We start from the raw sequence: 12,734 nt of genomic DNA, 5'->3' as shown, positions 1-12,734 counted from the left end.
TAAAGATTAGAAAAAAATTGTAAAAAAAAAAAAACATACAATTCCATGTACAGATAAATAGTTAAGCAGTTAGATTAAACAACTCCTTTGTAAGATAAATGTTTTAAAATGAAACATGTATGGAAACAGGTGAATTAACACTCCTCAGTTAGCAGGCTCAAGCAAGCTAAAACCCACATGGTAGCAAAAACTAACTAGCAGAAATTGTTAACAAGTTTGAAATGATTTAAACACACTTTGCTGTAGGCTATTATTTACTAGTTAACAAAAAATCATGTATGTCATATAAAATATATTCACCCCTACCAGTATTGTAATCAAAACTTACCAGAAAGCATGTTGTCCTTGGCTCAGACAGTGGAGTGGTGTGGTGTGGGCTCAATAGCATCTCATTAGTGTGCAAGATCTTGAGAATCAGCTGTTCATGTGATGGAAGAGTGCACTGCACATGTGATGGAAGAATGCACAGTGCATGCAGAGGGTTGAAATTCTATTGAATTGGGGATAGTTTAACCAAAATATGCCACAAGACCTAGAATTGCCTTATGTGTATCCCACAAAAAAAGTTCACTGTTATAAGCCAACTTTTTTGATGAGTTTAATTAAGCAAAAATCCCCAAATTCTCATGGAAAATGTCCGGAAAACTTCCGGAAATTTACCGGAAAGATTCTGACCCTTTGCAACCCTAGTCATGTGGCCAGTGGTTGTTGTGTAAGGAAAATAAATAGATGGTCGTCTATGCTCTCATTGTACTGGGTTGGTATACTGAGTCACCAAGGTGTAGTAGGGTCAATCCGATTAGGATATTGATCACTTATGCATTGTAAATGGGTGGTTGACACAATAAGCCCTTGGACTAAGCGGTGCACAACTCCTTGTTCCAAGGATTGCCATGTTTGCTGGTTTAAAATTCACTTATAAAACATTTATTCAGATGTTTGAAGCATTTAGTGTGTTATTTCTCATCGTACAGATGTAAGATCTTAATTTGATCACCCTGTTGCAGGAAATGTTAAACTTGTAGTGTATTTGAGCATTAAAAAGGCTTCTAAAGTTTGTAATTTCCACTTCCAAATTTCAGACTTGATTTTCCCTTACGAAAAATGTATCAACGACTACAGAAATGTCCATTAATTATTATCCACATAATAATTAACATTTCCTGTTGCTGCTGGATTATTTTCCTGCTGTAGGAGACTGGCTAAAATTAGCTAAAATCCTACATCTGTATGATGATAAGTGTGACTAGACTAACCAGAGTGACTAGGCTAATAAAGCATTTCAAATACAATTAGGAGATTCTTAACCTGATCTATTTATGTGTTTTTGCTTTCCTCATTATGCTCACACAACATTGGCCTGCAGGTTGAACTACATTGAAGACCTGTCACATTGTTACAGATGTAGGATCTTAATTTGTTTGCTACAGCAGGAAAATGACACTGCAGCAGGAGAATAACACTGCAGCAACAGGAAATGTGAATTATTATGTGTATTATAATTAATGGATTTTTTTGTAGGGGTTGATACATTTTATTTTAGGGCAAATCAACTCTGAAATTTTGAAGTGAAAATTACAGACTTTAGAAGCCTTTTTAAACCTTGAATACACTATAAGTTTTCTGCTGTGCAGGAAAATTCTCATCAACAAAAGAGTGATCAAGTTAAGATCCTACATCTATATGCTCTGTTTAAAGGATGGTTTTTAAGATGCTTGTTGAATACACTTGAAAGAAAATTGACATATTACCTTACTTGCTTTTGCTTCAGAATTGGTTGAATTGCTCATTCATTTACAATATTGTTCTTATTCCTACATGTATTAGACAGGTCTATAATTTAAAGTCAGGACCTTGGTTGTTGTGTATTTTGCTAGAAAAAACAATATTTGACCATATGTGCAATAATTATCATTACACTCCCATTGTCTTTACCCTCTTCTTTTTATACCCCTTTTTTAACCCTCTCTCTCTCTGCCCCCGTAGTGGTGTTTGTGTGTTGCTCTCCGGACACGTTCAGGCAGCTGATGGTTCACTTCCGGCGGGCAGGCCTTCCTCAGGAGGAGTTTGTTTTCTTCTACATTGACATGTTTGGACGCAGCCTGGACTCCCAGAATGCTCAACCCTGGGCCAGAGGGGACCAAGACGACCTTGTCGCCAAGGAGGCCTTCCAGGTAAGCCTTGGATCAGAGGCAAGTGTATCATCTCATTCCTCATCTCATTCCCATCATTACCTTGGAAACAGGTATGTGCTGTATTCTACGCTGACTTACACAGCAGGCCCTGAAGCAATCATATTTTGATATCCCTATGTTTCCCCATGGCTGTCATTGGTGTGCTGCCAGGCAGATGAGATAATAAATCTAATCTTGTTTATTTTCCATTCTCTCACTGTGAAGTACTTTAATTTTCTTCTCAATTCCCTAGTGAGTTACAGACTCTCCAGCGAGGGGGAGAGAGGCAACATAACTATATGTTTTGTGACATCCCGTCAGTGTGTTGATATCAGTCTCATCTCACAAAGCCTGAAAGAGCAAAACAAATGGGCCAGAGGTTTGAAAATGTAACTGATGCATGTTCTGTACATCAGTGGTGCACAACATACGGCCCTACTGGTGGGTCGTGGTCATATTTCTTAGGTTGATACGGATTTTAAGTGGGTTCTAATGGTCTGGGAACCAATGCCATAACCCATACGTATGAACACTTCTCTCACTGCTGTGTTTTTACAAGTTATCCTTCTCAGACCTTAGTTTTCTGCTTGAATGAGGTTGGGCCTGTATCTACACAGACTGTAGGAATGGGAGGGAGGAGATGAGATGATTTGATGAAAGTTATTGGGTGTTTTGGAGGATGTGTTCTGGATGACTGGTCGTATTGACAACATATAATAGAGCAACTAGGCTCTAATAACAGTTGCCTGTTTATAAAAGGGACAGGCCTGGGAAAGAGGAACATACTGTTCATTTCTACCACAGAAGTGGTGTTTCTCACACCTGTGGGTCATTCATTCATTAGCATAAATCATCATGTGGTATGATTCTGTATAATTCAGTGAAACCTTTGTCTTATGAATCACAATAGTTTTTTTTCTTTGTGTCTGTCTCAGAGTGTGAAAATCCTGACCTATAGAGAACCACAGAACCCTGAATATAAAGATTTTGTGAGGGACCTGAAGACAGATGCCAAGAGAATGTTCAACTTTACGGTGGAGGACTCACTGGTAAGGGGCTGCACTGTGTGTGTGTGTGTGGGGGGGGGGGGGTGTGTCTGGTGGTGGGGCTCTCTTAGAGAGAGAGAGAGGAGAGAGAGAATTGAGATCAAAAGGAGTATTTATAAAAGCAGACAGGACTTGATCTCAATGTGGCACAGACTTGAGGCAATATGAAGGGTGCTAATTATGCTAAGGCATGAAGACTACTACACAGAATAAAGCTCTGTATAATAATCTATACACTGAGAGTACAAAACATTATGAACTTGACATAGGCTTACCTGGTGAATCTAGGTAAAAGCAATGATCCCTTATTGATGTCGCTTGTTAAATTCACTTCAATCACTGTAGATGAAGGGGAGGAGACAGTTTAAAGAAGGATTCTTAAGCCTTGAGACATGTATTGTGTATGTGTGCCATTCAGAGGATGAATGGGTAAGACAAAATATTTAAGTGCCTTTGAACGGGGTATGGTATTTGGTGCCAGGCGCACCGGTTTGAGTGTGTCAAGAACTGCAACGCTGCTGGGTTTTTCACACTCAACAGTTTCCCGTGTGTATCAAGAAAGGTTCACCACCCAAAGGACATCCAGCCAACTTGACACAACTGTGGGGAGCATTGGAGCCAGCACCCCTGTGGAACGCTTTCGACACCTTGTAGAGTTCATGCCCGACAAATTGATGCTGTTCTGAGGGCAAAAGGTGGTGCAACTCAATATTAGGAAGGTGTTCCTAATGTTTTCTACACTCAGTGTAGGGCTATCATATTTTAGAGAACATCTCATTATGAAACATTTGATTGAGCCACATCTGGCAGGCAAGCAACACATACAAAGAAATATCAGTAGTACTAGTTCATTTAGCAGTAGTACTAGTTCATTTAGCAGCAGTACTAGTTTATTTAGCAATAGTACTAGTTTATTGGGGTTTGCACATCTGAGAGTGTGTTTGTGCGTAGAAAGTGAAGATGGAGAGGCTGCAATAAGTAGGCTTATATGTAATTGGCTTGCGTGCAATGCTTGGACAATTGATTCAATTTATTTTGGAAGAAAAAGCTGATTTAGTTAGTGGAGCTTATCTTATTATTATGTTCCCTACAAAGGTGCACAATGATGATATTCTACACACTTCTACAGCTGAATCACTGGTGTCTTGTTTAGGAGATGAGAGAGACACGCGTATGCACACACACACACACACACACACACACACACACACACACACACAGATTGGCACGATACATCCACCTATCCTCAATATGGCAGATTGACTACATTCAAGTCCAATTTTCATCTCTGACTCCGGATGGAGGTGTGTGTCCTTGCATGCATGTGTGGGCTTTCGCGTCAGTGACAATTTAGGAAGCAAAATAAAACAAAGAGCTTGACAGGCCACGTCATCTAACTGCCCTCCCCGTTCGACACACACAAATCCAGAATTGTACGTCAGGGCTTCTATTCCATCCCCGGGATGAAGGGAGGCTCGGCATTGGTCCTGGTTTCAGACAGGGCTGTCTGGCACCCCTCACAAGCCGATGAATCACTTGTAGCAGACAGCTAAGTGCAGTCAATGTGATAAAAAGACAGGTCTGACTCTGGAGGATGAGAGAGAGGCACAGAGCATGAGAGTGCTGCCCTGGTCTACCTGGTCCTCATTCACCCTGTCTGGACATTGTGTCTGTACGTTTCCAATTAATGCAACTGAACTGAGTGGATTGTCTGAGTGGGTTATTGTCCTCATATTCCATTTTGTGATTGACGTGGACAGTTCTTTTGGTTTGGGGCCATTGTTTGAAGAGATGATGAGATAGAAGAGGAAATTGTTTCTCACGCAGAATTGTGAAATTAATAAAGGGGTAGAAATAGGTACGGAGATGATAGGAAATATTTATCGTTGGAAGAAATAGAAAGTGGTATTAACTTGAAATATATCAAACACTGTAGAGAAGCTTGTAGAAGAGACAAGTAGTTAGCAGAAGAAGTTCTGCTCTTCATGGCAGTGGCACAAATATACAGTTGAAGTCAGAAGTTTACATACACCTTAGCCAAATACATTTAAAATCAGTTTTTCACAATTCCTGACATTTAATTCTAGTACATATTCCTTGTCTTAGGTCAGTTAGGATCACCACTTTATTTAAAAAATGTGAAATGTCCGAATAATAGCAGAGAGAATTATTTATTTCAGCTTTTATTTCTTTCATCACATTCCCAGTGGGTCAGAAGTTTACATACATTCAATTAGTATTTGGTAGCATTGCCTTTAAATTGTTTAACTTGGGTCAAACATTTCGGGTAGCCTTCCATAAACTTCCCACAATAAGTTGGTTGAATTTTAGCCCATTAGTCCTGACAGAGCTGGTGTAACTGAGTCAAATTTGTAGGCCTCCTTGCTCGCACACGCTTTTTCAGTTCTGCTCACAAATTTTCTATAGGATTGAGGTTAGGGCTTTGTGATGGCCACTCCAATACCTTGACTTTGTTGTCCTTAAGCCATTTTGCCACAACTTTGGAAGTATGCTTGCGGTCGGTATCCATTTGGAAGACCCATTTGCGACCAAGCTTTAACTTCCTGACTGATGTCTTGAGATGTTGCTTCAATATATCCACATAATTTTCCTACCTCATGATGCCATCTATTTTGTGAGGTGCACCAGTCCCTCCTGCAGCAAAGCACCCACACAACATGATGCTGCCACCCCGTGCTTCACGGTTGGGATGGTGTTCTTCGGCTTGCAAGCATCCCCCTTTTTCCTCCAAACTTAACGATGGTCATTATGACCAAACAGTTCTATTTTTATTTTATCAGACCATAGGACATTTCTCCTAAAAGTACGATCTTTGTCCCCATGTGCAGTTGCAAATCGTAGTCTGGCTTTTTTATGGAAGTTTTGGAGCAGTGGCTTCTTCCTTGCTGAGCGGCCTTTCAGGTTTTGTCGACATAGGACTCGTTTTACTGTGGATATAGATACTTTTGTACCTGTGTCCTCCAGCATCTTCACAAGGTCCTTTGCTGTTGTTCTGGGATTGATTTGCACTTTTCGCACCAAAGTACGTTCATCTCTAGGAGACAGAACGCGTCTCCTTCCTGAGCTGTATGACGTCTGCGTGGTCCCATGGTGTTTATACTTGCATACTATTGTTTGTACAAATGGACGTGGTACCTTCAGGCATTTTATTTGTGGAGGTCAGAAGCTTCTTATGCCATGACATAATTTTCTGGAATTTTCCAAGCTGTTTAAAGGCACAGTCAACTTAGTGTATGTAAACTTCTGACCCACTGGAATTGTGATATTGTGAATTAAAAGTGAAATAATCTGTCTGTAAACAATTCTTGGAAAAATTACTTGGGTCATGCACAAAGTAGATGTCCTAACTGACTTGGCAAAACTATAGTTTGTTAACAAGAAATGTGTGGAGTGGTTGAAAAACGAGTTTTAATGACTCCAACCTAAGTGTATGTAAACTTCCAACTTCAACTGTAGCTAGACATACGCCGTAGCTTTCTAATTATAGAAAATAATATCTATTGGATGAGGGTAATAGATGTACTATTAGTACATGTGTGGTATGGTTGATCTAAGCGATCTCATAAAAAATAGGTGATGATAGATTTAATAACTTTTCTACAATATCCTTTTGCTTCCCTGCAGATGAACATAATCTCCGGAGGGTTCTACGACGGGCTGATGCTGTACACCCATGCCCTGAACGAGACCATGACCTCGCCAGAGGACAGACCTGTGGGGAAAACCGTAACCAGGAGGATGTGGAACCGCACCTACAATGGTCAGTCCACTCCACGCACCTCAGTTTATAACCTGGATCTTTATTCCATTGAATCAGGGGTTCGAAAGGTTCTATTTTTTTTTTGGAACATGTGTAAAACATGTTTTCAGTCTAGCACTAGCTCGGTGCTCTGTCTCTGGTAACTACAGTGGTCTGCGTTTTGTCACAGTGTCACGTCCTGGCCAGTATAAGGGTTAATTGTCATTTTAGTTTGGTCAGGACGTGGCAGAGGGTATTTGTTTTATGTGGTTCAGGGTGGTGTGTTAGTTAGGAGGGCGTTTGATTTATTATTCCGGGGTTTTTGGGCACTGTTCCTTGTTTACGTATTTCTATGTTGATCTAGTTAGTTGTATGTCTATGTTTGGTTAATTGGGGTGGACTTCCAATTGAAGGCAGCTGTGTGGTGTTGCCTTTGATTGGAAGTCCTATATTAGTTGGGTGTGTTTGTCTGTTTAATTGTGGGAGATTGTTCTGTGTTTAGCCTTGGTCCTGGCCAGACTGTCTGTTAATAGTTCGTTCTCTTGTTTGTTATTTTGGTGTTCATTTTGGAAGTTAATAAACGTCAAGATGAGCTTTTCACATACCTGCTGCGTTTTGGTCCTCCATTACCGACGACAACCGTGACACACAGAGACAATTTCAAATTGATTAACTCTGAGCTCTGGCTTACGATCTCTTGTCAGTTTCCACCTTTGAGGAGGTAGTTCTGTAACAACAACACATTCAATGTCTTCCTTGCAATTTCTCTGAAGATTAATTTTTGAGTGATTTGTGGCAGAATGAGAGAGAACCAGCACGATATAACAATACTCCCCATTGACAGCGTGTCACCGATTGGGTGCTTTGTGCCTTTAAAATGAGATGTACACCTCTTCAAGAGTTCTTCAAGACAAGACATTGATTTAGTTGCAGGCCATAAGAAGTCATATGGCTCTCAAATGCCTGCTGGACATGTACACTACCAAAAGTATGTGGTCACCTACTCGTGGACATCTACTAAAAAAAAAACATCATAGGCATTAATATGGAGTTGGTCCCCCTTTGCTGCTATAATAGCCCCCACTCTTATTGGAAGGCTTTCCAATAGATTATGAACATTGTTGCAGAGACTTGCTTCCATTCAGCCATGAGCACGATTGAGGTTGGGCACTGATGTTGGGCATTGGAACTGGCTCGCAGTCGGCGTTCCAATTGGTGTTTGATGGGGTTGAGGTCAGGGCTCTGTGCAGGCCAGTCAAGTTCTTCCACACTAATCCCGACAAACCATTTATGTATGGACCTTGCTTTGTGCACAGGGGCATGCATTGTCATGCTGAAACAGGAAAGGGCCTTCCCCGAACTATTGCCACAAAGTTGAAAGTAGAGGTCTACCGATTAATTGGCATGGCTGATTAATTAGGGCCGATTTTTTGATTTTAACAATCGGCATTTTTAGACGCCGATTATGGCCGATCACATTGCATTCCACAAGGAGAATGCGTAGCATGCTGACCACCTGTTACGCGAGTGCAGCAATGAGCCAAAAACAATCAATCTTAACATAATCACTAGTTAACTACACATGGTTGATGATATTACTAGGTTAACAAGCTTGTCCTGCATTGCATATAATCAATGCGGTGCCTGTTAATTTATCATCGAATCACAGCCTACTTCGCCAAACGGGGGATGATTTAACAAAAGCGCATTCGCGAAAAAAATCACAATCAATGCACGAATGTACCTAACCATAAACATCAATGCCTTTTTTTAAATCAATACACAGAAGTATATTATTATTAATGTCACGTTCTGACCAGTATGAGGGTTATTTTGTTAGTGTAGGCTGGTCAGGACGTGGCAGAGGGTATTTGGTTTATGTGGTTCGTGGTGTGTGTATTATGTAGAGGGTAGTTGATTTATGTATTCCGGGGTTTTTTGGTCACTGCTCTATGTTAGTGTATTTCTATGTTCTTTCTAGTTAGTCTGTTTCTATGTTTAGTTAATTGGGGTGTGGACTCTCAATTGAAGGCAGGTGTTGTCTAGTTGCCTTTGATTGAGAGTCCTATATATTAGGGTGTGTTTGTAAATTGTGGGAGGTTGTCTCTTGAATTGCTGTCGTTTGCCTTCAAGACTGTATTCGTCGTCCGTCGTTTTGTTTATTTTGTATACGTGTTTGTTTGGTTTTCCTTCTTTCGCCTATTAAAAGAAGATGAGTATACAACCCGCTGCGTTTTGGTCCTCCTTTCCAGACGACAACCGTTACAATTATTTTAAACCTGCATATTAAACCTGCATTTAAAACCTGCATTTAAACCAGAAATTCATGTTAGCAGGCAATATTAACCAGGGAAATTGTGTTACTTCTCTTGCGTTCATTGCACGCAGAGTCAGGGTGTATGCAACAGTTTGGGCCGCCTGGCTCATTGCAAACTAATTTGCCAGAATTTTACATAATTATGACATAACATTGAAGGTTGTGCAATGTAACAGCAATATTTAGACTTAGGGTTTCCACCCGTTCAATAAAATACGGAACGGTTACGTATTTCACTGAAAGAATAAACGTTTTGATTTTGAAAATATAGTGTCCGGATTTGACCATATTAATGACCAACGGCTCGTATTTCTGTATTTATTATATTATAATTAAGTCTATGATTTGATAGAGCAGTCTGACTGAGCAGTGGTAAGCGGCAGCAGGCTCGTCAGCATTCATTCAAACTTTACTGCGTTTGCCAGCAGCTCTTCGCTGTGCTTCCAGCATTGCGCTGTTTCTGACTTCAAGCCTATCAACTCCCGAGATTAGACTGGCAATACTAAAGTGCCTATTGGAACATCCAATAGTCAAAGGTATATGAAATACAAATGGTATAGTGAGAAATAGTCGACCTGTCATAATTCCTATAATTCCTATAATAACTACAACCTAAAACTTCTTAACTGGGAATATTGAAGAACTGGGAATATTGAACTACCATTTCATATGTTCTCATGTTCTGAGCAAGGAACTTAAACGTTAGCTTTTTTTACATGGCACATATTGCACTTTTACTTTCTTCTCCAACACTGTGTTTGTGTATTATTTAAACCAAATTGAGCATGTTTCATTATTTATTTGAGACTAAATAGATTTTATTTATCTATTATATTAAGTTAAAATAAGTGTTCATTGTTCATTCAGTATTGTTGTAATTGTCATTATTACAAATATATATAAAAGAAAATAAATACATTTAAAAAAGAAAATAAAAATCGGCCAATTAATCGGCATCGTATTTTTTTGGGTCCTACAATAATCGGTATCGGCGTTGAAAAATCATAATCGGTCGAACACTAGTTGAAAGAATCGTCTAAAATGTCATTGTATGCTGTAGTGTTAATATTTCCCTTCATGGCCTCCTGAGTGGCGCAGTGGTCTAAGGCACTGCATTGCACTGCATGTGCCACTAGAGCTTCTGGGTTTGAGTCCAGGGTCTTTCACAGCCGGCCGTGACCTGGAGACCAATGGGGCGGCGCACAATTGGCCTAGTGTCATCGGGTTACGGGAGGGTTTGGCCAGCAGGGCCTTCCCCGAAGGCATTGCTACCCGGTCCCGTTCTGTGTGGTCTACCACTTCGCAGCTGAGTCGTTGTTACTCCTAGAAGTATCCACTTCACAATAACATCACTTACAGTTGACTGGGGCAGCTTTAGCAGGGAAGAAATTTGACGAACTGACTTGTTGAAAAGGTGGCATCCTTTACAACATGTTAGTTCGTCAAATTTCTTCTTGTTGGAAAGGTGGAATCCTTTTCAACAAGTTAGTTGTCCTTGTCCCATCGCGCACTAGCGACTCCTGTGGCGGGCCGGGTGCAGTACATGCTGGTGCGGCTGGCTTTTGGGTTAAGTGGGCATTGTGTCAAGAAGCAGTGCGGCTTGGTTGGGTTGTGCCTCTCCCGAGTCCAAGACTGTAACTACCAATTGGATACCACGAAATTGGGGAGAAAACAGGGGGTAAAAAAATAACAACAAATATACAGATTTCCCTTCACTGGAACTAAGGGGCCTAGCCCGAACCATGTAAAGCAGCCCCAGACCATTATTCCTCCTCCACCAAACTTTACCATTGGCACTATGCATTGGGGCAGGTAGCATTCTCCTGGCATCCGCCAAACCTAGATTCTTCCGTCAGACTGCCAGACGGTGAAGCGTGATTCATCACTGCAGAGAACGCGTTTCCATTGCTCCAGAGTCCAATGGTGACGAGCTTTACACCACTCCAGCTGACACTTGGCATTGCGCGTGTTGATCTTAAGCTTGTGTGCGGCTCTCGGCCATGGAAACCCATTTCATTAAGCTCCCAACGAACAGTTCTTGTGCTGACATTGCTTCCAGAAGCAGTTTGGAACTTGGTCGTGAGTGTTGCAACCAAGGACAGATGATTTTTACGCGCTACGCGCTTCAGCACTCGACGGTCCCTTTCTGTGTGCTTGTGTGGTCTACCACTTCGCAGCTGAGTTGTTGTTGCTCCTAGAAGTAGCCACTTCACAATAACAGCACTTACAGTTGACTGGGGCAGCTCTAGCAAGGAAGAAATTTGACGAACTGACTTGTTGGAAAGGTGGCATCCTATGACAGTGCCACGTTGAAAGTCACTGAGCTCTTCAGTAAGGCCATTCTACTGCCAATGTTTGTCTATGGAGATTGCATGGCAGTGTGCTCGATTTTATACAGCTGTCAGCAACGGGTGTGGCTGAAATAGCCGAATCCACTACTATTGTATATACAGTATAGTGTAGGTTTACACCGGTGGCGGTCGGTGATTTTAACATGAGGGAGGACGATTCTTTTTTTTAATGAGCATGGCCGTATTTCTATTACAGCACATTAGATGACTGTCATTCATATTCCATACAACCAGCTCAATGTAACATTGTGTAACGGCTGTCTTCTGTAGAAATGGACCAAGGCGCAGCAGGTATGTGAATACTCATCTTTAATTAAAATAAAGGAGTAGAGCATCCACTTAACAATTCAAACAATATATACGACAGGAACAGTTTTGCAGGCACACAACACGCAGTGCAAAAACAACTACCCACGAAAACCAAACAAACACACACCTACTTATGGGACTCCCAATCAGAGGCAACTAGAAACACCTGCCTCCAATTGAGAGTCCAGCACCCAAAACTACACATAGAAAAACAAACCTAGAACCTATACCAAACTAATACACCCCACTACACCACACACAAAACCCCATAATACAAAACAAATATACCTCTGCCACGTCCTGACCAAATATAATAGAAATAATACCTAAATATTGGTCAGGACGTGACATTACCCCCCCCTAAAGGTGCAGACCCCGGAATGCACCTTAAAAGAAAACACAAAAAATCCCCATTACCCCAACAAAACCAAAAAGCAATACCCCCTAAACAATAAGGGAGGGAAGGGAGGGTGGCTGCCGTCAACGACGGCACTGTGCTACACCCTCCCTCCCCAACTCACTTATCCTGGAGGTGGCTCCGGTGCAGGACGTGGACCCTGCTCCATCCTCGGCGTCGCCCACTTCGGTGGAGCCGATAGCTGCGCCAGGCAGACGGACCCCTCGGGCCGGGCCGGAGGACAGGAGGGCCCCTCGGGCTGGGCCGGGGGACAGGAGGGCCCCTCGGGCTGGCCCGGGGGACAGGAGGGCCCCTCGGGCTGGCCCGGGGGACAGGAGGGCCCCTCGGGCTGGGCCGGGGGACAGGAGGGCCCCTCGGGC

General features: G+C 41.9%; 1 protein-coding gene across 1 annotated transcript in view; it reads left to right on the top strand.

Moving 5' to 3' along the window:
• LOC106605459 (atrial natriuretic peptide receptor 1) overlaps window positions 1–12,734 on the top strand; it is a 70,207-nt gene that overhangs the window by 16,928 nt on the left and 40,545 nt on the right. Inside the window, exons 3-5 of the mRNA XM_014201144.3 lie at window positions 1,987–2,174; window positions 3,110–3,223; window positions 6,866–7,001. Of these exons, the coding sequence (XP_014056619.1) occupies window positions 1,987–2,174; window positions 3,110–3,223; window positions 6,866–7,001 (438 nt within the window). The remainder of the gene's footprint in view (window positions 1–1,986; window positions 2,175–3,109; window positions 3,224–6,865; window positions 7,002–12,734) is intronic.

The sequence above is a fragment of the Salmo salar genome, chromosome 05 (genome assembly GCF_965601325.2).
Source record: "Salmo salar chromosome 05, fSalSal1, whole genome shotgun sequence".
NCBI classification, from domain to species: domain Eukaryota; kingdom Metazoa; phylum Chordata; class Actinopteri; order Salmoniformes; family Salmonidae; genus Salmo; species Salmo salar.
This window is presented reverse-complemented; position numbering and strand designations above follow the sequence as displayed.